The following is a 25634-nucleotide window of genomic DNA, read 5'->3' as shown; positions in this document are numbered from 1 at the left end:
CATCTGAATTATTCCTCTCTAACAATGCTAAGAAAGGCTAAGGCCATTTCTTTCTGTTTAATAGAGTAAGAAGAAGAAGAAAACTGATTTTATTCCCTACAGAGATTCTGTACTTACTTGGCTCCTTCGAGAAAATCTAGGTATGTAGTCATCTTTTTAAAGGTGTGAAATCATCTTTTTGAAGCTGTTTACCAATTATCTTTGTGGTTCATTTTCCTGTGTGTCTGCTTTTTGAGAAGAATAATCTCTGTTACTAACTTGAGTGATCTTTCTCTTTTTTCATTTTTACTCTTGATTTAAGTTGGTTGAATTTGCTTACCTTAATTGTATTTGTTTATTTATACCAGTTTTTTTGAGATATAATTGACCATACAGAACTGTTTAAATTGAAGGTGTGCAGCATAATGATTTGGCTTATATACATCATGGAATGGTTATCACAGTAAGTTTAGCGAACATCCATTATCCTGTATAGATTAAACAAATTAAAGAAATAGAAAAATAATTTTTCTTGTGATGAGAACTCAAGATTTACTCCCTCAACAACTTTCATATGTAACATGGTTGTCTTTCAGTCACTTAGTCATGTCTGACTCTTTGCAACTCCGTGAACTGCAGAACACCAGGCTTCCCTGTCCTTCATTATCTCCTGGAGCTTGCTCAAACTCATATCCATTGATTTGGTGATGCCATCCAAACATCTCATTCTCTGTCATCGCCTTCTTCTCCTGCCTTCAGTCTTTCCCAGCATCGGGGTCTTTTTTAATGAGTTGGCTCTTCGCATCAGGTGGCCAAAGTATTGGAGCTTCAGCTTCATATATAACATACTGTAGTGTTAATTATATTTATCGTGTTGTAGATTATATTCCTAGTATTTATCTTATAACTGGAAGTTTGTACCTTTGGACTACATTCATCTAATTTCCCCTCTGCCCTAACCACTGCCACTGGAACCACAAGTCTGTTCTCTTTTTCTGTGTTTGTTTGTTTGTTTTTGAAGTATAGTTGACCTACAGCACTCTGTTAGTTCCTGTTACACAAAAGGCGATTTGGTATTTCTATGCATTTCAAACAAATCACCAATAAGTTTACTTAATGATATGTTACCATACAAAGATGTTATGTAGTTATTCACTGTATGTCCCAACTGTACATAGCTGTCTTTATATGTGGATTATTTTGAATTATTGATCTAAGTTCATGCATTTTAACAACCCAGCCTTTTTACTGTTCCTCCCACTCATGTTTAATGTTTTAACATCGTATTTTACATCTTTTGTTTTGTGTATCCCTTAACTCTTTATTGTGGAGAAGGCAATGGCACCCCACTCTAGTACTCTTGCCTGGAAAATCCCATGGAAGGAGGAGCCTAGTGGGCTGCAGTCCATAGGGTCGCTGGGAGTCGGACAGGACTGAGCGACTTCACTTTCACTTTTCACTTTCATGCATTGGAGAAGGAAATGGCAACCCACTCCAGTGTTCTTGCTTTGAGAATCCCAGGGACGGGGGAGCCTGGTGTGCTGCCGTCTATGGGGTCACCCAGAGTCAGACACGACTGAAGCGACTTAGCAGCAGCAGTAACAGTAACTCTTTATTGAGGATAGAGATGATTTTACTACTTTTGTCTGTTAACCTTCCTACTTGCTTTATACATGACTCATTTACTACCTTTACTGTATATTTGCCTTTACCAATGAGATTTTTCCTTTTGTAGTTCTCATGTTTTTAGTTGTGGCCTTTTCTTTTTTACTTAGAGAAGTCCCTTTAACATTTCTTGTAAAACTGGTTTGGTGATGCTGAATTCTTTAGCTCTTGCTTAAATGTAACAATTTTGACATCTTATCAAATCTGAATGAAAGCCTTGCCAGCTAGAGATTATTAGTTATAGGTTTTTCCCTTTCATCATTTTAAATATGTTGTGCCACTGTCTTCTAGAGAGTTTCTTTTGGAAAGTCAGCTGATAGCCTTACAGTAGTTTGTTTCTTTTCCCTTGCTGCTTTTAATATTCTCTCCTTATCTTTAATTTTTGCCATTTTAATTACAATGTCTAGAGTGATCCTCTTTGGGTTGATCCTGTTTGTTGATCCTCTCTGTGCTTCCTGGATGTCTTTTTTCTTTCCCAGGTTAGGGAAGTTTTCATCTATTATATCTTCAAATGTGTTCTCTCCCTCTTCTCCTTGGGCAGCCTTGTGTTCATACACTGGATGTTGTACCAGGGGTCTCTTAAACCGTCCTCATTTCTTCTTATTCTTTTTTCTGTTCAGCCTTAGTTATCTCCACGATTCCATCTTCCAGCTCCCTAATCCATTCCTCTGTATCATCTAATCTACTGTTGATTCCTTCTAGTGTATTTTTCATTTCAGTTATTCTTAATTTTTTTTTTTTTGGTTCTCCTTTGTATTTTGTAACTCTTGTTAAAAACTTCTAACTTCTTACTCTGTTCATTTAGTCTTCTCCTGAGTTCTTTGAACATCTTTACAATCATTACCATGAACTCTCTATTTGGTAGATTGCCTTTTCCACTTAGTTCTTCCAGGGTTTTATCTTGTTCCTTCGTTTTGAACATATTTCTCTGTTGCCTCATTTTGCCTAATTTACTGTTTTTATTTGTGTGTATCTGGTAGCTTGGTTAGGTGTCCTGACCTTGGAGAAGTGGCCTTTTGCAGGAGACGTCCTGTGTATCCCAGCAGTGCACTTCCCTCTGGTCACCAGAGCTGTATGCTCTAGGGGTGTCCCATGTTTGGGCTGCATGGGTCCTTCTGTTGTGGCAGGCTGGCTGCTGTGGGAATTCTGGGAGGTGTGGCTGACCCCTGTTCTGGTTGGTTTCCAGGCCCTGTGTTGTGTGGAGGCTGCCATACATTGGTGGATGGGGCTGAGTTCTGGAGCGGGTGGTTCCAAGGCTGGGGGCCTGGATGTGTTGTCAGTCTGCTGGCAGGCAGGGCCAGTTCCTGACAGGATGCTTGCAGAATCTGGTGTCCCAAAGCTGGTGTTGGCATGCCGGTGAGTAGGGCTAGATGCTAGAGTAGCTGCAGGGTCTAGGGTATCTTGGATGTGGTATTAGCCTGCTGGCAGATGGGACTGGAGCCCAGGACATCCTGGGGCTATTGCCAGCCTGTTGGTGGGCACAGCTGGGGCCCAGGGTCTCTGACTGTAGGGCCCTATGGGTCCTTGGGGCTGGGGCTAGTGCCAGCGTGCTGGTGTGGGATAGGGCGCAGGTCCTGGGCACTCAGGTAGACAGGACTGGGTGGCTGTGGGTTCTGGGGTCTTAAGACAGCAGACCTGCTGGTGGGTAAGGCAAGTCCCAGCACTTATCAGCTAGAGGGAGAATTCCAAAGTGGAACTTTCTGTGCCAGTGTCCTTGTGGTAGAACAAGCTCCCCAGATTGGCTGCCTCCAGAGAGTACTCCTGCCTCTTGTCCTCCAGGATCAGCCCAGGGTTCTGACCCAGTCTCCTTTCAGGTTACTGCCTCTGTCCTGGGTCCTGGGGCACGTGAGATTGTGTGTGTACTCCTTAAGAGTGGTGTCTCTCTTCCCACAGCCCTCTGGCTTTCCCAAAAGTAAGCCCTGCTGGGCTTCAAATCAAACTTTCTGGGGGCTTATCTTTTTGGTGCAGGAGTCCATGTGGAGCTCAGACCCCTTGCTCTTTGCGGAGAACCTCTGCAGTTGCAATTATCCTCATTTGTAGCTCAACCACGCAGGGCTGTGGGTCTTGACTATTCCATATCTCTGCCCCACCTACCTGTCTCCTTGTGATTCCTTCTTTAGTTTTAAGGACTTTTCTGCTAGTTGTTTGATTTTTCTTACCAAAAGTTGCTTTGGAATAGTTGTTATTTTGTGTGCCTGTGGAAAGAGGTGAGCTCAGGGTCTTCCTGCTCTGCCATTTTAGCTAATAGAGTAACCAGGGTGCTACTTTTAGTGAGCATCTTTAATATCTTTCCTGTGATATTATTGCCCACCTTTAAATCAGGGCTTGCTCCCATGTCTTATTTACTTTAGGACATGAACTGTGGAGTAATTGTTTATCTGACCACACACCTGCTTCAAACTATTGTTCCTTTTTGAAAACCCCATGCTCCTTTGAGAGAGAGGCACGTAATCAAATGTAACTCCTCTTTGCTGATGTTTTTGGATCTTTTACCTGTCATTCACTGTTCTTTTAGCCCCTTTCCCTCTTTCTTGATAAGGAGGGAGTGATTAACTGTGTTACATGTTGCTGATGGAAGGAAGTGACTGAGAATGGCTATTCATGTCACCAGTGACTTTCATATCATTAAGAGTGGCTTTAGTGGAGTATCTAGGGAAACTGGACACAGTACATCCAGACACCAAGATTTACATGTAACGATGCCTGGCCTGGGGACATTTAAAAAATTTACTGATTAAATCTTAGAATCTGAGGTTTTGCTGTCTGATTTGACACATTCAATGAAGTTTTTTAATAAAACAAGTATGATTTGAGATAATCATGATTCATCTTTTTAGGTGGCAATTCTCGGACTGCAATGGTTGCTGCTCTGAGCCCAGCTGATATCAACTATGATGAAACTTTGAGCACTCTGAGGTACTCCTGTTTGATCTCAATAGCTAATGAAAACACAGTGTTCCCCATAAGTCATCTTGTTAGGCCATGGGTTGTCTTATGCTGTGTGGGTAGTTGCTTGAGTAAACAATGACCCATCCCTTTTATAACAGGGAACACACATACAAAAACACAAACCTATTTATACTTTTCAGTTTCATTGAGAAAAGTAGGAACTTTTTCATAGGAAAGATATTAAATTTGCTTTGGTGAGATTTTTGGGTAACTTTTAGATAATAGTAAAAACTTCTTAATATTTTCTATAAAAAGAAGTGTCCCCTTCTCATGTTTGTCATTATAGAAGTGCTTACTCACATCATAACAAATAATAAAGTTGTGAGTACATGTAATACTTTAAAAATTATGGACAGAATGTTCACTAATAGGATAGTTTTGTATATGATTAGGTTCGATTACATTAATCTGGAACTTTCAACTCTTCTCTCATCAAAAACATTTTTGATATAATGGAAGAAACACTATATAGTCTAATAAATTAGTTTCGATATATATTTTGATATTAGTCTCTGATATTTATTTCCTTTGTGATCTTGAGGAAATCACTTAGATTCACTGAAGCCTTTTCCCACATCTTTATAAGGTACTAAAAATAATGCTTTCTACATATGTATTTTTACTAAGGCTCATAAAAATATGTAAACACTCAAGCTGTTTTTAGAAATAATGGTATGTTACTTATGAGAAGTAGAGCATTTAAGGAATGGCAAAAATGTGTCTTCTTTTTGGATCTAGATACGCAGATCGTGCAAAACAAATTAAATGTAATGCTGTTATCAATGAGGACCCCAATGCCAAACTGGTTCGTGAATTAAAGGAGGAGGTGACACGGCTGAAGGACCTTCTTCGTGCTCAGGGGCTGGGAGATATTATTGATAGTAAGTGAATTAAGGACCAGCACAAAATCTATTCTTTCTAGGGCTCTTAAACTTAGAGTTAAGGAACTTGATGAAACTTGATGATAAAGAGTTTTTTGGGTTTTTCTTAACCTTTTAAGGAGTCCATTGAGGGTAGTTCCCTGGTGTTATAGTGGTTAGGATTTTTGGCTTTTACTGCCATGGCCCAGGTTCAATCCTTGGTCAGGGGAACCGAGATCCCAGAAGCTGTACAGCACGCCCACCCCAAAAGCTCATTGAAAATGATCTCAGAATTTCTTTTATGTACCCATGTATCAGGTTTTGAACTCATGAAATTACTTTTTAAAATGTTATGTATCATTACTTATATTTGTTATTGGATTTCTATTTTAGATCAGCAGTGAAGTTTATTTGGATTGTTTATTCTCACTGTGAAATTAATCACTTCGTAAAATTGTTACTTCAATTTTTTGTTTTTCTGTTTTGGGTTTCTTTGGATTAATGTAGTAGTAATACTGAATATATTTGTAAGAAACCCACCATTCCAGTCTCCTTTCAGATAAGATTTACCTTTGAGTGGTTAAATGCCCCCCAACTCACTCCTTATAAACTTATGAAGGGGCAAATAACCAAATCCTGTCAAGTTCAAGAATTAGACTTCCAGAGAGTCTTACAATGTTGTCTTAAAATGACTCTCTAACCTCAGTGATCTGCCTACAAAATGTCTAATCAGAAGTTCTGAGGGAGTTAACTAGAATATTCAGTATAATAGTATATGAGTTTACTTAATAAAGCGTATTTTTATTTTTTGAGTTTCAGATTAATATTATTATTTGGCATTCTAATAAGATTTTCTAGTTTAGTTCTTCTTACTGATTAACACCTGAATTTAAATGAATACATACTCTTTGTAAAATGGTAGTATGTTATTCTAAGTGTTAATTATTTTCAACTTCCCAAATACCAAATACTGCTCTGTTCCCCCTCTATGTCACTACTGAACCTGAACTTTGACCCTTTTTGTATTTTCCCTCTTGCTTACCTTCAGTTGATCCATTGATCGATGATTACTCGGGAAGTGGAGGCAAATGTGTGTATCTCATGTATTGGTGGTTTCCAGTACTCTGACTTGCTACTCTGCCTCTGCTGGATCAGCCTTAAGATGAGCTTTGCATGTCAGCGATCCTAACAGGGAAATCCCAGACAGAGCATAGTAGATTCAGAAATTATTCCTATTTTTGTCCTTTTCCATTAGCAGAACAGACTTGCTGAATTTCAGTCTGTGGCTTGAATTAGGTCAAGAGGCTTAAAAACCTCTTATTGCTTTACTCTTTAGTTTTTCCACTTTAGTTTTGTGTGATTAAATTGAATCCAAACTCATAGATGGTGATGGTAGTGATGACAGCAGCTTACATGTATTGAGTGTTTATAATGTGCCAGGACCTATTCCAGGTAACCTGAATATATTATCTCTTCTAAACCTGTCAGTGACTCACACAAAGTTCCTTTTTTGCCCGCTTTTCCAAAGAGGACACTGCTGCCCGGAGTGGCTAGTTTGCACTAAATGAGATCCCGTGGTTTCTATGTGGTCAGACTGGATAGTATAACTAAGAGCCCTCATTTTTAATCATTATGGCACCTTTTTTGGCCTCATGATCCCTCACGGTCTGATTACTTGTTAGAAAAATCCTTTTAAAATAGCTCTCTAACTCTGAGCCTTGGTGTATATATAATTGAAAGAAGTCACTTCTAGTTGGCCAAATCTCTGGGCTAGAGTAGCTCTGTGGTGTTGGATTAGCTCTCACCTGTGCTTATGCCAAACATATTTCCTCCAGATCTTGGACCTCAGCTTACTTGATGATTAGGTAAACTTTTTTACTCATTCATGAATTACAAATTAAATTTTTTAAAACTTGGGTGTCAAAAATGTGTGCTTGAAATGAGGACTTTTTATAAAGGGATCACACCTCATTACTCTCTCCATATCTATCACTCTTTTAAGCTAACTCATAAATGAATAACTCAAATAAATGAAGAATCTTGATTTGGGGGTGATTCAGTTTTAGATTTTTGTTGGTTTGTTTGTTTCTATGGGAGATCATGTGATAGGGCTTGGCAGATACAGGAGAAGCCCAGTGCAGCCCTGGCTGCTGTCTTGAGTTTCGGCCTCTAAGGCCCTGTAATGTCCTAACCCACAGCGACTCTTGGATCGGAACTGCTCTGTCTGAGATTTCCGAAGCCAGCTGGTTCTGGTGTGGGAGAGACACCCTTTGTTCTTGCTTTTGTGCTGCAGGTGCTGCTGCTGCCAGCTTGTTGCCTCACTTTTTCTGAGCAGTTGTGGCATCTCCCAAAAAGCTATGCATGACTGAGTTTTAATTCTGTGTCCATGCAGGAGAACAGCCCTGACGACTGAGTTTCTGTTTCAATCACTGCACTTAATGCCTTATAGGGCTTGCATGTGTCGGCTGGACCTTCTATCCTGTTCTTCCCCACCTTGCTGCTACCACCTGGTAGCTAATTTTTTGCAACAGTTCTTACCCCCACCTCCCTTTTAAAATTTGCTTGTTTTCCTATGTTCTATTTTTGCAGATGGTGGTTCTCAAACTGTCTTGAAGCAACCACTGGTTTTAAGGGGATTCAGGAACTGGCTTTGATTAAGTTCACATGGGATAGACTCAGAGAAAACTAATAATATTTTTTCTGACTCTTTGTATTGACTCATATCCTTTAAAGAAAATTTACTTAGTTTTGATACGAATTTTGAGCAGTATAGATTGTCTTACATATAAACATGAGCTAATTTAAAAATAAGAATATATCAGTACCTATGGATTTCCTCTGGTGCCTACTGGAGAAAGATGACTAAGGAAGAAAAGTACAAATGGCAACTTAATGAGTTTGTTGTTTGTGGCTCTTTTTACCAAAACTAAGTTTAAAAGCAAAACTTAGAATTCTGTTAAAGACTTAAGTAAATGAAAGTATCTCCCTAAAACTTGCATATCATACTAGGAACTCGGCTTCCCAGTAACTCATGGTCATTCTGTTAGGCAAAGTGAGAGCCTTACTTAAATTAGTAGATAATCAGCCTTAATTTTTGCTTGCTCCAGTAGATGAACATGAGCTACACCGGATTTAATAATTTGCTCATTGTTCACTCATTGTTCATCCCTGTTGAGGTAATTAGCTCTGAGTTCTTAGCCAGGACTTATACAAGACTCCTGTAGTTTCTGCACTTACCTCTTCTTTTTTTAAAAGGTATATTTAAAAACTCCTTGTAAAAAAAAAAAACAAAAAAAAAACAAAAACAAAACTCCTTGTTAGCATACAAAGAACACTACTAAGTGCTCAGATTTTTGTTTTAATGTAACATATTCTTGGGAGTTTTTCCTGAGTCCCTTAAGATACTGGGCCAGGCTGATGTGTATTCATATTGACAGATAAATGATCATTTTTTTTCCTTTGCTGTTGGAACTACTGGCATTTAACAGTTGTGTTAACCTAAGACATTACAGATTTGGAGCTGTGGATAGGATGGAAGGCAGGTAGCCTGGTTTTGTGGGGACAGGGCTTCAGCAGTGTCCTTGGAGGCTCTGTGCCCCTCTACCAGATGCAGTGTTAACCCATACTGGACTTTCTAGTTTCTAAATTTAGGAGTAGTTCTTAACCTCTCCAATGCCAGTATTAAAAACAAGACAGTCATGTTTGAGAACTGCCATCTGGAACAATTACAACTTGTCTTTGTATCATAACTTGTCTTTGTCTTGCCGCTTTAATGCTCTCCTTTCTTACACTGGTGTTCCTTCCTGTCTTTTTCCTTCTTCTGCTCCTTTCCTCTTTTCTACTTTTTCTGCCTTCCCTTCTTTCTATCTCCTAGATCTGAAAGATTTTCAGAACAATAAGCATAGGTACTTGCTAGCCTCTGAGAATCAACGTCCTGGCAATTTTTCCACAGCATCCATGGGGTCCCTTACTTCATCTCCATCTTCCTGCTCACTCAATAGTCAGGTGGGCTTAACATCTGTGACCAGTATTCAGGAGAGAATCATGTCTACACCTGGAGGAGAGGAAGCCATCGAACGTCTGAAGGTAGGTAGTACCTACTCAGACTCAATGGAAGGTATTCTGTGTCATTCTACAAGGCAGAGTAAGGATGAGAAACCATTGAGATGTTGGTTCAGGACATGAAAGAACTTTCTGACTCTCAGAGGTGTCCTGAAATTACTGCTTTGTAAAGTGATTAATTTCTCTTCACCAGAATGCTTGAGTCTGACATGGGTAGGCAGGGATGGGAGGGAGAGTTGCATGGGCAGGTCAGAGGTTGGCCAGGCAAGGTAACTGATAAGTAGGTGTGTCCATCTGTCATGTCCATAAGTAGATATGTCCATAGTTTATAAGTCATGGTGAAATCGTTCAGTTAGAAATTTCATTGGAAACTAATTAATTAAACATTTGGTTTCTTTGGAAGATGAAATTCTGCAAAGTGCAGAATCTGCTTCTGTTAGTAAAATATGTAATCAAAAGAAGGTTTGCACATTTGAGTAGCTATACCAGCTTTATTCAGAGACATATGAAATTATATTTTCTGGAAGTTCATAGAAAGCCCTGTGATCACTGCAGTGGAAGGGCTGCCCCTCCTGTGCAGGTGCACGCAGGTCACGGATCTTAGTGCTGGTGCTGTGTACTGGAGTCCCGTGTGTGCAGGTCACTCGCCATGCCACCCAGTGGCTTTCTTGTCTGTCTCTGTGAATATGAATGTTATTCCCCCTCTGTGACTACAAGAGCAGACAGTTGTCACCTGTGGTGGCATCCATCACATCATCGAGACAGCAACACAAGTGCCTTTTCTTTTCGTGCTTGTCACTTCCAGGATGAGAGTTTGATGTGTCCCTTGTGGCCTTTGTATTCAAGAGTCCAGGGTGGGAAAAGCAGGGAGGGCAAAGAAACTGTAAGGAGCTGGGGGGTTGCAGCCCTGTGCCCAGCGAGCAGTCCTCGTCACGTGCACTCAGCATTCTTCACCACGGCTGCTCATTCAAGGACTGTGGAGAACAGTGACACACTTTGACAGGTTAACAATAGAAAAAGTTTGCTGAGCTTTTTTGCTAATAGGGAGTTTAGCTTGATAATTGTTGATGCTTTCATTTTGGTTTGCAGATGAAGCTGCAAAAGATGTTGAAGAATTGACTTCTGCCTCTCAATCAGCCTACCTTTTCTTTGGCATTTCAGTCACTTCTAACATAAGGTGCTTCAGAAACAAAAGTAATGATCTGGCTGCTTCCTTCAGGATTTGTTAGTGGAAAGGGGGGAAATTCTGAAACACCTGACAAAAAGGGACAGGGAGTGAGAAATCTTTTCATTAAATATTGTAAAGAAAAGGATAATTTCTGCTATGGTAAAATTGACTTTGGAATTTTACTGAAGATGTTAGTGAAGGCCTGTGCAAGAATTGTTTTTTGTTTCTGTATTTTATCACGATGGGCATCAGTGACAAAAGTTGCTGTGTAGGGTTCTCTTCAGGCCAGTGGCAACATGCAGGGATTCTGTGGAAGGGAAACATGGAATCTGTCATTTATTGTAAAATGTCATTTTTCTTTGGAAATTTGGAGTCTTACTATTTGAATCTTTCTTTAACTTCCTTAAACACTACTTGATGTACAAAAAATTTTCTTCCCAACTGCTAAATGGAACCAACTGAAAATAATGTTGAATGTTAGGAGTCAAGATGTGGACCAGATGCTTTAAGTGTTAGGTCGCCCAGTATCTTCCAGATAGTTTCCAGGGAATAACACTGCCTTTATTCAAGGAACCCTCTCCCCAGCCTCCCTACTTCCCACCCAAAACTGTTTTATTACTTTTAGCAGAAATAAGTTTCTGTGTTTTAATTCTCCTTTAAGCCAATCTAAATGACATTTCCTTTTTTCACTAGCTTTAGAAAATAATTTCTTTATGGTTTTGCATTCAGTCTTATTTTTTAATGCAGCATGGTAGTAGTGTAAGCACCTTAGTTCTGCTCCTAGTTTGTGAATGGTGAGAATTCTGTGTCAGCAGACCTTCATTTTAATGCTGCAGGCAGATGACATCCTGTGTTCACAGGGCAAGGCAGTGGTTGTATGATAGAAATGCTTGCAGATTTCTCATTTTGGAGACTGTTTCATTGTTCTGAATATGAAGGAATGGCATTCCTAAGACATGACACTGTAGGAGAAAAATACTGTAATGGAAAACAGTAATACAGGAGGGTCATTCATTTTCCTAACATTTTATGTCCCTTTGTTTCTCTTTACTTTTGACTTTTTAAAAAAAGGGTCAGTTGGTAGAATACTTTTACACAGGGCGTTACTATTGCTTCATTCATTGAATATCCTGTTTCCATGTGGAAGAGACCCAGGTTATCCATCATAAATACCCTGGGCCCTCTGCACATCTCTGGCAAAGAGAGTAACATGTAACTGCTTTCTGTTTTTAACTGCACCTCAAAGTGAGTTGAAATGTTGTATCCTTGATTTGAATTCTGACTTAAGAAGAAGGTTTTAAATATGTAGCAGTGGCTACTAGGTGGTGCCTCTGGTATTTATTAGTCTGGCATCAGTGTCAGCACTGTGAGTGCCATTGCTTAGGCTTTTAGACTATAAATATCCACAGATATCCATTACAGAAGCACGCAAGGGTACATGCTGTGCTCCGCAGCCCGAGGGCCCCACACTTGGAGCTGCTCACTCAGGAAGCAGGCTGCATTCAGTACAGTAAAACTTATCTGATGGCTTCAAGGAATGTTCTGTGTAGTAAGCATTTAACTGTTTAAATATCTTATCTAAACTATAATTTTTTTTCTGGGGAAATTATTCTGACTTGTTCTGTGGACGTGTCTGCCATCTTAACTGATCATGATGAAGATTTATTTGTGTTCAGCATTATGAACTGACTTAATAGCCAGTGCTGTACAGATAGCCAGACAGACATGATATGAGATCAAAGGTAAAAGATGCCTGAGCCCAGCATGCCTGCAAGCCTAAAAAATGATCCTGATGTCACTCTGTTTTTCCAGGATTTTTTAATGTACAGTACCTGTAGGAAAGAAGACCTTTGAAGAGTGTCTCCTGGACTCCTCATTTCTAAAGCATGAATTCCAATTCAGTTTAATCTTAAATTCAGCTTCTAGAATAAGTTATAGGCAGCGCTGGATGTGCCAGGCCTGCCTGCAGAGTGAATTGGTGACTCAGACTGGAAGCTACCATCCTGTTGGCATGTCTATTTCATTTATACTAAGTTTGTCATTTAGCCTGGAAGAAAGAATATTCCTCACTCTTTCTTAATTTATGGTGAGCTATCTCATAGAATATCTTATCTAAAGCCTGTGGATTCTGCCTTAGTTGGAAGAAGAACACACAGGAAACGCAGCCATAGACCTGCCTCTGGGAGAAATGTAGCCTGAAGATAGTCACTTAGTTTCTCTGTGTTTATAGAATGTCTCTGGAATAAGTGGCTTTTTCCAGGGCTGAAGTTTTGCTAAATGACACTCAACATTGTTTCCTCAGAGTTAAAAAAAAATAACTTTCTATACAACATAAAAGTTGCAGCTTGAAGCTGTAATGAAAGAATGAAGGTAGTACCTTCCTCAGCTTACTCCTTAAATCTCTTTTCTACAAGGAGGTCATATTCTGACTTACCCTGCAGGTAGTGAGTAAAATTAGAGAAGTCACATCAGAGTTGGCAGCAAGATGGTAAGAGGATTCCTAGACAGTATTGCTATCTTCGGGTGAGTTTACAGTTGCCCCAGAATATCAGAAGAGTAGCTTTAACAGAGCCAGATAAACCTCAGCTCTGACATACTACTTCTCTAAAAATAACCAATCAGGAAAAATATGTATTTCAAGCATCTCATGGATCAGTTTGTATTTTATAACTGACATCAGTGTGGCTTGTGGACCACAGTATATAAAATAAGCCCTAGTGCAAGTGCTGTGGTTTGGGCATCATGTTATCCTGGGCCTTTGTTTTTGAAGTTGCCACTTAACGTGAAGGTTTCTAGCCAACTCTCTTTAATAAGCCTGAGATTGTTACAGGTTATGAGGCCTGCTTGTATTGTACTTGCCCTTTGACAGTCATTTGCAGAAGCATTAATGCTCCCCTATTTGAGCTGTTGAATAACTTTGATGGTGAGTTAGAGAGGCTGTTGACCACTTGGTGCTCGGTACCCTTCCTTTCCTGCCCGTCCTGTTTTGGAATTGTGTGCCTTTCTTGGCTGCTGGCCCTCTATGGCGGCTCGTGGTTCCTCCCTTTGCTGTGGAGGGGCCTTTGCACTGCAGATTGTTCATTCCTGTTGGAGGACTGTAGAGATGCTGTCAGGTAGCTATTCTAGTCTTTCAGTCTGTGAGTGTGTTCAGAGGATTAATGAGAGCCAGTTCAGGTGATTTTTGTCTCTGCCTTCCTGCCTTCCACTGTAGGCTGGCTGTAGCTTTTTGCACTTTGTAACAGACTCATGTCTGAGTACCTCCTACATGGCCCCCTCTCTGTCTACCTCCCTGATGCTCAGGCCTTTTCTGAGTGTTTTAAGTTTTGTTTTTTGTTCGTTGTTGCTCCTCCTCCTCCGCCATTATCATCACCCTCCTCCTCTTCATGCCCTCCTCTGCTGGCTCCTGGACTCCTTTGCTATAGCAGTTGCTTCCATGAGTCTTTACTCTGGGCTTTTACCATGCTCTCTTCCTCATTCCAGAAAACCAAGTGCCAGGTGCCTTAGGGCGTTATTGTATTAAATCTTCATAGTTTCTTTCTATGTAGGTATTAATACTTCTCTACATTAACTGTTCTACTCTTCTACAGTTCTACATTAACTATATTAATAGTCATCTACATTAACTACATTACATTTGCCAGAATGGGCAATGTTCAAACTACCGTACAATTGTGCTCATTTCACATCTAGCAGGTAATGCTCAAAATCCTTCAAGCTAGGCTTCAACAGTATGTGAGCTGAGAACTTCCAGATGTTCAAGCTGGATTTAGAAAAGGCAGAGGAACCAGAGATCAAATTGCCAACATCTGTTGGATCATAGAAAAGGCAAGAGATTTCCAGAAAAACATCTACTGCTTCATTGACTATGCTAAAGCCTTTGACTGTGTGGATCACAGCAAACTGGGGAAAATTCTCAAAGAGATGGGAATACCAGACCATGTTACTTGCCTCCTGAGAAACCTGTATGCAGGTCAAGAAACAACAGTTAGAACCAGTCATGGAACAACGGACTGGTTCAAAATTGGGGAAGGAGTACGTCAAGGCTGTATATTGTCACCCTGCTTATTTAACTTTTATTTAGAGTCAGTACATCATGTGAAATGCTGGGCTGGAGGAAGCACAAGCTGGAATCAAGATCGCTGGGAGAAATATCAATAACCTCAATTATGCAGATGACACCACCTTTATGGCAGAAGCTAAGAAGGAACTTCATCTGCTTTATGAAGGTGAAAGAGGAGGGTGAAAAAGCTGGCTTAAAACTCAACATTCAGACAACCTTAAGATCATGGCATCCAGTTCCATCACTTCATGACAAATAGATGGGAAAACAGTGGAAACAGTGAGAGAGTTTATTTTCTTGGGTTCCAAAATCAGTGCAGATGATGACCGCTGCCATGAAATTAAAAGACGCATGCTTCTTGGAAGATTAAAAAGCAGAAACATTACTTTGCTGACCAAGATCCTTATAGTCAAAGCTATGGTTTTTCCAGTAATCATGTATGGATGTGAGAGTTGGGCCATAAAGAAGGCTGAGTGCTGAAGAATTGATGTTTTTAAACTGTGTTGTTGGAGAAGAGTCCCTTGGACTGCAAGGAGATCAAACCAGTCAATGCTAAAGGAAATCAACCCTGAATATTTATTTGAAGGGCTGATACTGAAGTTGAAGCTCCAGCACTTTAACCACCTGATATGAAGAGCCGACCCCCTGGAAAAGACCCTGATGCTGGGAAAGATTGAAGGCAGGAGGAGAAGGGGATGACAGAGGATAAGATGGTTGGAAGGCATCACCGACTCAATGGACATGAGTTTGAGCAAGCTCCGAGAGATGGTGAAGGACAGGGAAGCCTGGCATGCTGCAGTGCATGGGGTTGCAAAGAGTCAGACATAACGGAGTGATTGAGCAACAGTTATTAATAGTTATGTTGGGGGATCACAGAGGCTTCATAAAATAGCCTGTTAAATGAATTTGAAATATTTTTTGAACTATGAAGACTTCTCATCCTGAATCACTACCATTATTGTTATCTTGTCATCGTTATCATCATCATCTGAGTTTCTAATTTTGTATCCATGACTATCATTTTCTCCTGCTTTTTTGCATGTGTTCATCTCCCTTTTTGGTATCCCTTCTTCCTCCATTTTTTTTTTTTTTGGCCTGAACAGTTCCTGCTTGTCCTTCATTCACAGTATGAGTATCACTCAGCCTTGACTCATCCACCTTCCGGCAGACCTGTGAGCACTTCAGTTCCAACACTGAGCACACTGCCTGCTGTTCTCCTACCATTCCCATAACAGTCCTGCAACTTGCTGCTCTAGCTTTGCTGTTGTTCCTGGAAAATGCTAGACATTTCCCACCTATTCCCTCACACACCCGTTCTCTTCCTTTTGTCTGCTCGTGTAGAACCTTGTCAATGAGCCCAGTTCTGACAGCCCCACTGCAGATTGCTTTCTCCCCCTACATTCTCTCTTTTCTTTGCTTTATTTTTCTACAAAGCTCTTATCACAGTCTGGGATTCTGTAAACTCGACTTACTGATTAAAATGGATTGATTTTCTCAGTCTCTCTTCTGGAATATAAGTCTTATGAGAGGTAGGAATTTTGTTCCCTGCTACATCTTTAGTTACCTAGAACAGGGCTTGGCATGTAATGAGGTTATATATGATTACTGAATGAATGAATGATGATTACTTCTTTCTCTCCCTAGTATACAGTAAGCTCCTTGAAAACAGGAAACATGTTTTAGTCCTTATGTTTCTGGCACATAATAAACACTCAGCTGGAGATGGCAGATTGTCTCACTAGTGGCTACATGCCTTCAGATGAGATTAATATGAAGCCTTTCTATGTTGGGAATTGGGCTGTGTTCAAGGGGGTATTGTGTTGAAGGGGAGGAAAAATATCTTTCTTTTTACCCTTCTAGGTCCTTGGCTGGGGCTTCTGTAACAAAAGGCAGATTAACAAGTGAAAAGCCTACAAATTATTTAGTATTTGTTTACATGACGTAGCTCAGTGGTAAAGAATCCTCCTGCCAAATGCAGGAGATGCAGGTTTGATCCCTGGGTTGGGAACATCCCCTGGAGAAGGAAATGGCAACCTACTCCAGTATTCTTGCCTGGGAAATCCCATGGACAGAGGACCCTGGTGAGATACTGTCCATGAGGTCACAAAAGAGTCAGACATGACTTGGTGACTAAACAGCACCAACTGTGTGACATGGAAGACTCCATAAGGAAGACCCAAAGAAGTGTTAAACGTGAGCATTTTTATTCTAGGGCTTCCCTGGTCACTCAGACAGTAAAGAATCTGCCTGCAATGAAAGAGACCTGGGTTTGTTCCCTGCGTTGGGAAGATCCCCCTGGAGAAGGGAATGGCAACCCAGTCCCGTATTCTTGCCTGGAGAATTGCATGGACAGAGGAGCCTGGCAGGCTGTATGGTCCATGGGTTTGCAAAGGGTCGGACATGACTGAGTGACTAAACATAGACACTTGGTGAAGTGTGAAAAGTGATGGAAAAGTGTGATAGAACAAGGAGGAGGTGAGCTAAGAGTATTGGCACTGCAGAGAGATTGCTGGTTTACTTCCAGAGCTCAGCAGTAAAACAAATAGCACAATAAAGTGAGTCCCATGAAGTTTTTGGTTTCCCAGTGCATATAAAAGTTAACTTCACACTATACTGTAGTCTGCTAAGTGTGCTGTAGCTTTATGTCTAAAAAAACTATGTGCATACCTTAATTGAAAAATACTTTATTGCTAACAAATGTTGTCATCTGAACCTTCAGCAAATTGGAGTAGTGACATCAAAGATTACTGATCGCCTGTCACATAACAAATGTAGTAACAGTGAAAATGTTTGGAATATTGCAAGAATTATCAAAATGTGATAGACATGAAGTGAGCAGATGCTGTTGGAAAAATGGCACCAATAGAATTGCTACATGCAGGGTTGCTGCAGACTTTCAATTGGTAAAAAACGCCTTACATGTGAAGTGCAATAAAGCGAAGCACAATAAAACAATGTCTGTAGCAACCTGGGAGACTTATCAAGATTTGTCTGTTCAGATTCTTCTTAGTATTCCTTCATCTTCTAGAAATAAGGATGCTGCATTCCTCCAGGGGTAGGAAGGTTACATCTCATGAGGGTCTTACGACTAGCTTCAGGAGGTCAGAGATTCCTTCCTGCTTGTACCATTTCTTAAATCACTGGGCTTAAAATACTCAATGTGCCAAGATATCATATTTTAGTGAAGCATATTCTAAACCCCTTCAGTGTTGTGGTGAAATTATAGTGAAACAAAAAGCAATGAATACCTTGCTGCTGTTGCTGCTGCTAAGTTGCTTCAGTTGTGTCCTACTGTGTGCGACCCCATAGATGGCAGCCCACTAGCCTCCTCTGTCCCTGGGATTCTCCAGGCAAGAATACTAGAGTGGGTTGCCATTTCCTTCTCCAATGCATGAAAGTGAAAAGTGAAAGTGAAGTCGCTCAGTCGTGCCCGACTCTTAGGGACCCCATGGACTGCAGCCTACCAGGCTTCTTCATCCATGGAATTTTCCAGGCAAGAGTACTGGAGTGGGTTGCCATTGCCTTCTCCGAATGAATACCTTAGAGCTCTTTATTCTTTTGTAGATATAGCTGTTAGAAAGTGCTTTTGCATTTGAAGATGTAGTATTACCTTTTCTTCTACACATACACACACACACACACACACACACACACACACATACACATGCACATACATCCTCTCTTTCTCTTTCTTGCACTGTAAAGGTATTTTTATTAGAACTTAAAGGGAGTTAATATATCAGGGGCTGATTTCTTTCTTTACATATTAAGAAAGGAAAAAAAAAAACCCTCATCATATTAGATTCTGCCTCAGATCCTCTGAGGGCATCATCTACTTCTTGCCGTCCTTCCTAGGCACAGAAAGTTAGCTTACAAGACTCTTTGACACTGTAACTATGGACTTCCTCCTTAGGAATCAGAGAAGATCATTGCTGAGTTGAATGAAACCTGGGAAGAGAAGCTGCGTAAAACAGAGGCCATCAGGATGGAGAGGTCAGGAAGTTAAACTCTGGAATGTTTCTAAAATATCTGGGGAATTTGGATTACGTTTATAGTAAGAAAAGATAAAATAGAAGTTAAAAACAACCTTTCCTCCCTAAATACAGAACCAACAAACAAAACCTGTGTGAGACTTCTGGCCAGATTCACACTCAAGTGAAATTCAGATATTTGTTCTCTAGGCAGTCTTGTTCTTAGTTACCTACTACATGTTGCTAGGGAGCCATATAAAAATGGAAGATATTGAGGAATGAGTTCTTAATTTGCAAAAAGATTGCCTTTGATAAAGGCCCAGAGGAAAAAACCTGTTCTGATTATTGTCTTTCAGAGTGATGTTTCCTAAAACCTCTTTGGTAAGAGGTTAAGTAGTTTCAGTTGCCAAAATCTGTATTTTATCTTAACCTGATTTTCTACCCTAAGAATGAACATGACCTCAAATAATACTTTTTGCTGTTGGAATAGATAGATATTTTAGGGACTTCCCTGGTGGTCCAGAGGTTAAGACTCTGGGCTTCCAATGCAGAGAGCATGGATTCAGTCCCTGGTCAGGGAAATAATAACCCACATGCTGTGTGGCATGGCCAAAATATAATAAGAGTAAAGTAGTTGTTAAAAATATGTACATTTTAGTTAATGTTAGTTTCTTCTTGCTTCCTGGAAGATGAGGTAGAAGTGAGCACTAATGTGTTGATAAAGTGAATGTATGAAACAGAATTTTCTTCTTTATTGTAGAGATTTTAAGCTAAAATTGTTAAATCAATGTAATGGTAGGCATGGGAACATGACATTTGAGAAAACCACATTTATAGATGGTACTCCCCATATCAGAGCTACTTTCTGCTTTTGTTGATTTTTAAGAAATTGTTCCTTGAATGGGATGTATTGCCTTCAGGGTGTATTCCTTTCTTCCTTTTTAAAATATTAATAGACATATTATTTATGAATCATTTTCTGCTTCCAGAGTCAGATGTGACAAAGTTCCTATTTGGGTAAATACAGCTTTACATAAGATAGGAACATAATTTATTTTGAATGTACTATTTTCTCTTAAAGATAATTTCTATTTGATGAAGGGATAAGTAGATTCTTTCACATTTGTGTTACTGACTTTAAACATAGATAATTGTTTTTGCTTTGCTTGCTTTACCTTCCAATTCATGTTAGATTGATATACTTATCATTTTGGTACTGTGATTCTGATGTGCTTGTTGCTCTTTCTAGAGAAGCCTTGTTGGCTGAGATGGGAGTTGCCATTCGGGAAGACGGAGGAACCCTTGGGGTTTTCTCTCCTAAAAAGGTAGGAAACAGTGTTGTGAAAGTGAACCAGACTGAGACACTTTTTGTTTGTCTCGGTCCTCGAGGCACTTCATGTCTTTCAGGGCTGGCTCTTCTTCCTTTTCTTTTAAACCTTGAGACATGGCTTAATTTCTGGTATTTTTTATTTCATCTTACACTGCAAGGCCAACCTGTTTCTAAAATGCTTTCAGAAATGTTTACTGTTTATAGAAATAAAATCCAAGGCAGTAAATCTGTAACTTTTGGTCATTATTCAGTGTATTTACTCATCTTAATGGTTGCTTTCTCGTAAATTCCTAGCCTAACCTAGCACATCTTGCCTCAGTTTAGCTGCTCTTTCTATGTAGATTTCCCCACAGGTACCAGCAACCCTGAATTATAACTCTTTGGAAGCAATTTCAGCTGTTCAGGTTTGTGTAGAAAAATACCACTTCAGTTTGCTTCTACACTTTGTGTGATAGCCATTGTCCTGAGTAAAGCAGTTTCTGTGCTATCCTTCTAGCCTCCTCTGCTCCTTTCTCATTTTTTTTTTTTAAACTTCAGTAGTTACCCTCCTACTTACTTAGGTAGTCATAGTTGTTAAGTAGTAGATACCTTTTAGCTAATTAGAAAAACAAGTTTTTTTTTTTTTACTAAGTTGCTTAGTTATTAATAGACACTGGGAAGCTATTATGAAATGGTTATTTTGTGTGCTTATTTATCTATTAATAATAGAACATATACTGATGTACAAAGCATAAAATTATACTAATAACAAATGGTCTTTCATTTCAAATGACTTCAGATTGGCTACTGTATACTTAAACTTCTTCACGCGAGGGTCTGATGGTGGTCTCTCTAGGTTAGCATAGAACAGGGTATAGAGTTTTCAGTTGGTATTTTTGTTTTATTTGATATGAGATACTCCTGTGGTTTTTGTTAGGATATATTTGGTTAGGTTTTTCTTTTTTTTTCTTTTTAATAAATTCTGCTGTATTATTTTCATCGAAGAAGATTGATTTAAAGACATTTTAGATATGTGCTATACACCTGGAACAATAGTAACAGTATTTTATATGTTTATATTGCCAAAGGTCAGTGATTTTCATAATTTAATAATTTTTCCTTCAGTAAGACACTATTTTATTCAGATACATTATTTGTGATTTTAGAGTTTTTAGCAGTTATAGGCTTAATAAAATTTAGATTGTGCCTTTGCATGTATCTAAAGTTATTTTTTAACATCTTTTAGTGTTAAGAACAGTGAGGAAAATTTTTGTAACAACTTAAATAACTTGAATAAGTACTGTGTTATAAACAGCACAGAATTTCAAACTGAGATATCTGTTTCCAGGGCTTTTTCTTACTTGCTTTAACTTTCTAGACTTCTTCAGGAAAGAAAGGGATACCCCTAACCACATCCAAATTCAGTTTTAGAACCTGTTCCTGATGTATTAACTCGATTGGTAATCCTTACCCATATATGTATCAAATTGACACCTTTTACAATCAAATTGTACAACCTAAATATATGCAGACTGTCATTCATATCTCAAAAGAACTAGGAGAAAGTACTCTTCAGGCAAGAAAAAAAATGAAAACCTGTTCTTGAGGTTCTGGTTTCCTTAGGCCAGTGCTATGCTAGGTTTTAAAGAATGCTGCCCAAGAGGGTTTTAACTTTCTCAAACCAGCTACAGAGACATGTTAGTTGGAAAGATGTAAAGGTTTTCCTAAATTTCTTTTAAATGATCTTTTGCACTCCCTTTTCTTAACCTGCTCATCTGACTCTCCTTTCATTTTTCTGCATTTGCTGGCACTGTATCTTGAGTAGATTTTGACCCCAAGACCATGTGACTTATTTTTGGATCCCAGTGGGGTATTTTCACCAAAAAAGGTTGGTTTTTAAAAGATTTTAAAAACATTAAGAGTTAGATGAAGAGGATTTTATCAGATGTGTTATTGAATGTCAGTAATTTTTAATTCTTGTTTAAGATAAAGAAGGTTGGTTTTTTAAAAGATTTTAGAAACATGAGTTAGATGAAGAGGATTTTATAAGATGTGTTACTGAATATCAGTAATTTTAATTTCTTCTTTAAGATAAAGACTGACAAACTAAAGACAATAACTGGAACCATGGAAGAACTGATAAAAATTATAGAGGGAAATGACAGGGGATGTGGGAACATTTTTATGATATAAATGAAAAATTACATACTTATTGGCAGTTGTAGGGGATGAAAAATAATTTTTCCTCTACCCTTCTGAATTCTTGAATGAGAATAAAAGACAGATTAACCAGAGGTGGGGGAAAATTTATTTAAACATGTGTACCTCGTGTATACATGGGAGAACCCCATGGAAAAATGAGTAACTCCCTAAGATGATTTAGAATTCTGGCTTAAATGCCATTTTAATAGGGAAAGAGACAGGGAGGCAGGCCTGTCAGGGGAGGGTAATTGGCTTTTAGGAAAAGATGAAGGGGCCCTTTGAAGAGCAGATGGTAGATATGACAAAGTTTGTTGGGTGTGGTGTCAACTTCTACTTTTCTCTCCTGGTTGTTAAGACTCCAGGAGGGGATTTCTAAGTTCCTTTTGGACAATTTGTGTTTAGGCAGGAAAGGGGATTCAGAGGAAGCCTCTCCCTGCCTGTGCTATTGTGTAACAACTCAAAATAATTAGTATGTCAGTGGAATATTAGGAGTGGCAAATTCTGCTGCTCTTTAAGAATTTTGAACGCTCTTCAAGTGTTGAAAAAAATTATGTTTTTTTTCCCCCCAGAGAATCAGCCTGTTCTGATTTTTCTATTGTGTTCTCCATGCTTTGACCTTATTAAGAATGGGATATTGTTCTTTATCCCAGAGCTCATGTTTTTAAATAGAATGCATTAGTGTGGTTTGGGAAGGCCTGAAGAGAGTTATTTTCTGTTTATCATGGAATTGCAACTAAGAATGAAAGAAGCCCTGCTTCTAGGCACTCTGGTAATCTAAGGAGCCATCCAGCCTCCTCTGCGCCCCTGTCACTCTCGCAGCCCTCTCAGTGGTGCTTGTTCCACTCTGATCATCTCTAACCTTTTTCAGACACCACATCTTGTTAACCTCAATGAGGACCCTCTAATGTCCGAGTGCCTGCTTTATTACATCAAAGATGGAATTACAAGGTACATTTGTTTGTTCTTTTGCTCAATCAGTGCTTTCTTTTCTCTTAGGATGATTGCATAGCTAAAGGGAAGTTGTTTGGTAAAAAATTTCTTTTATTAATTTGCTGTTTTTCTCATCTGAAATAGTTATAAACTGTCCTCTGTACTCTTTTCAAATCAGTGTTTTAACCAGCTGAATCAATTAGCATGTGTAGTTTTAGAAGACTGTATGTAAAATTTATCCTCCTAACATCTTATATGAATTTTTTAAGTATTAGTTTACTGGTATCTTTTTATGATGTCTCTGAGTTATTTGGTGTATGTGCCTCTTCATATCTTTTTCTCATGCAGGGAGGTTGATCATATATGAAAATAGAGTTTGCAGTTCACAGCCTCTGATTAAAAAAAAAAAAGCAGTACCTTTTTTGTACGTACCGAAGAATATTCTTTGGGAGAAAGAGGCTCATTGTTTGTGGTGCTTTCTCTGTCTGAATTTCCCTGGGAAACACTTTCCCTTGTGTTCAGGGTTGGCCAAGCAGATGCTGAGCGGCGCCAGGACATCGTGCTGAGTGGGGCTCACATTAAAGAAGAGCATTGTATCTTCCGGAGCGAGAGGAACAACAGCGGGGATGGTGAGAGTTCTCGGCTCAGCTTTTCCAACAACCTTTTCATTCTATATTATGAGAAATCCCCAAGATTTGGTATCCCCTGTCTCTTTCAGTGATACTTTTATATACAATCTAATATTTGAAAATGAGGGGACCTGGGCTGTTTATGAATGCAGGCATGAACATAGCTACTTTACATGAAAAAAGCCTGGACAAAAGCAGCATTTTTGTTACCGCTAAGAATTGAGTAAGACATAGGCAATTAGGCTTGGTCTTGAATCTTAATTATTTAATAGACAAGTAAGAAGGGAACAGATATCCTGGGTAGTGGGAGATTTGAAAGGCCTCTAGTCTTAATCCAGTGCAGTTTATTTATACCTAAAAGGGAAGAAAAAGTCAATCTTGATTTTTGCCCAGATTATTAATGAAACAACAAGCTAATAGTGTTTTTGTGCTATATAATTTCAGTTCAGTTCAGTTGCTCAGTCGTGTCCGACTCTTTGCAACCCCATGAATCGCAGCACGCCAGCCTCCCTGTCCATCACCAACTCCCAGAATTTACTCAAGCTCATGTCCATCGAGTCCGTGATGCCATCCAGCCATCTCATCCTCTGTCGTCCCCTTCTCCTCCTTCCCCCAGTCCCTCCCAGCATCAGGGTCTTTTCCAATGAGACAACTCTTTGCATGAAGTGGCCAAAGTATTGGAGTTTCAGCGTCAGCATCAGTCTTTCCAATGAACACCCAGGACTGATCTCCTTTAGGATGGACTGGTTGGATCTCCTTGCAGTCCAAGGGACTCTCAAGAGTCTTCTCCAACACCACAGTTCAAAAGCATCAATTCTTCAGCGCTCAGCTTCCTTCACAGTCCAACTCTCACATCCATACATGACCACTGGAAAAACCATAGCCTTGACTAGATGGACCTTTGTTGACAAAGTAGTGTCTCTTCTTTTGAATATGCTATCTAGGTTGGTCATAACTTTCCTTTCAAGGAGTAAGCATCTTTTAATTTCATGGCTGCAGTCACCATCTGCAGTGATTTTTGGAGCCCCCAAAAATAAAGTCAGCCACTGTTTTCACTGTTTCCCCATCTATTTGCCATGAAGTGGTGGGACTGGATGCCATGACCTTAGTTTTCTGTATGTTGAGCTTTAAGCCAATTTTTTCACTCTCCTCTTTCACTTTCAACAAGAGGCTTTTTAGTTCCTCTTCACTTTCTGCCGTAAGAGTGGTGTCATCTGCATATGTGAGGTTATTGATACTTCTCCCGGCAATCTTGATTCCAGCTTGTGCTTCTTCCAGCCCAGCGTTTCTCATGATGTACTCTGCATATAAGTGAAATAAGCAGGGTGACAATATACAGCCTTGACGTAACTCCTTTTCCTATTTGCTACATAATTTATTCCTTGCTAATTAAAATACTGGGCTTCCCAGGTGGCTCAGCAGTAAAGAACCTACCTGTCAATGCAGGAGACATGAGTTTGATCCCTGAGTCAGAAAGATTCCTTGGAGAAGGAAATGGCAACCCACTCCAGTATTCTTGCGTAGGAAATCCTATGGAGCCTGTCAGGCTGCAGTCCGTGGGTTTGCAAGAGTCAGATATGACTTAATGACTGAACAACAACAACAGGAATCAAAATATTACCTTTGGAGACTTCCCTGGTGGTATAGGGAGAAAATTTCTTCCCTGATGCTAGGAAAAATTGAGGGTGAGAAGAGAAGGGGGCAACAGAGAATGAGATGGTTGGATGGAATCACTGACTCAATGGATATGAGTTTGTGGAAACTCAGGGACATAGTGTTGGACAGAGAAGCCTGGCATGCTGCAGTTCATGGGGTCACAAAGAGTTGGACAGGACTTAGCAGCTGAACAA

At 39.6% G+C, this 25634-nt stretch overlaps 1 protein-coding gene across 6 annotated transcripts in view; it reads left to right on the top strand.

Moving 5' to 3' along the window:
- KIF1B (kinesin family member 1B) overlaps positions 1-25634 on the top strand; it is a 140347-nt gene that overhangs the window by 37660 nt on the left and 77053 nt on the right. For 3 of the 6 annotated variants that reach the window (XM_010849910.1, XM_010849913.1, XM_010849911.1), the window contains exons 9-16: positions 65-140; positions 4482-4560; positions 5332-5474; positions 9406-9539; positions 18657-18736; positions 19964-20039; positions 23094-23173; positions 23678-23784. In XM_010849910.1, coding sequence (XP_010848212.1) covers positions 65-140; positions 4482-4560; positions 5332-5474; positions 9406-9539; positions 18657-18736; positions 19964-20039; positions 23094-23173; positions 23678-23784 — 775 coding nt within the window. Of the gene's footprint in view, positions 1-64; positions 141-4481; positions 4561-5331; positions 5475-6501; positions 6544-9327; positions 9540-18656; positions 18737-19963; positions 20040-23093; positions 23174-23677; positions 23785-25634 lie in introns of all 6 variants that reach the window. The other 3 variants (XM_010849908.1, XM_010849912.1, XM_010849909.1) reach the window with 2 other exon arrangements.

This window comes from Bison bison, unplaced genomic scaffold (assembly GCF_000754665.1).
Source record: "Bison bison bison isolate TAMUID 2011002044 unplaced genomic scaffold, Bison_UMD1.0 scf7180017864289, whole genome shotgun sequence".
Taxonomy (NCBI): Eukaryota; Metazoa; Chordata; class Mammalia; order Artiodactyla; family Bovidae; genus Bison; species Bison bison.
The sequence above is the reverse complement of the archived record's forward strand: the minus strand, read 5'-3'. Positions and strand labels throughout refer to the sequence as shown.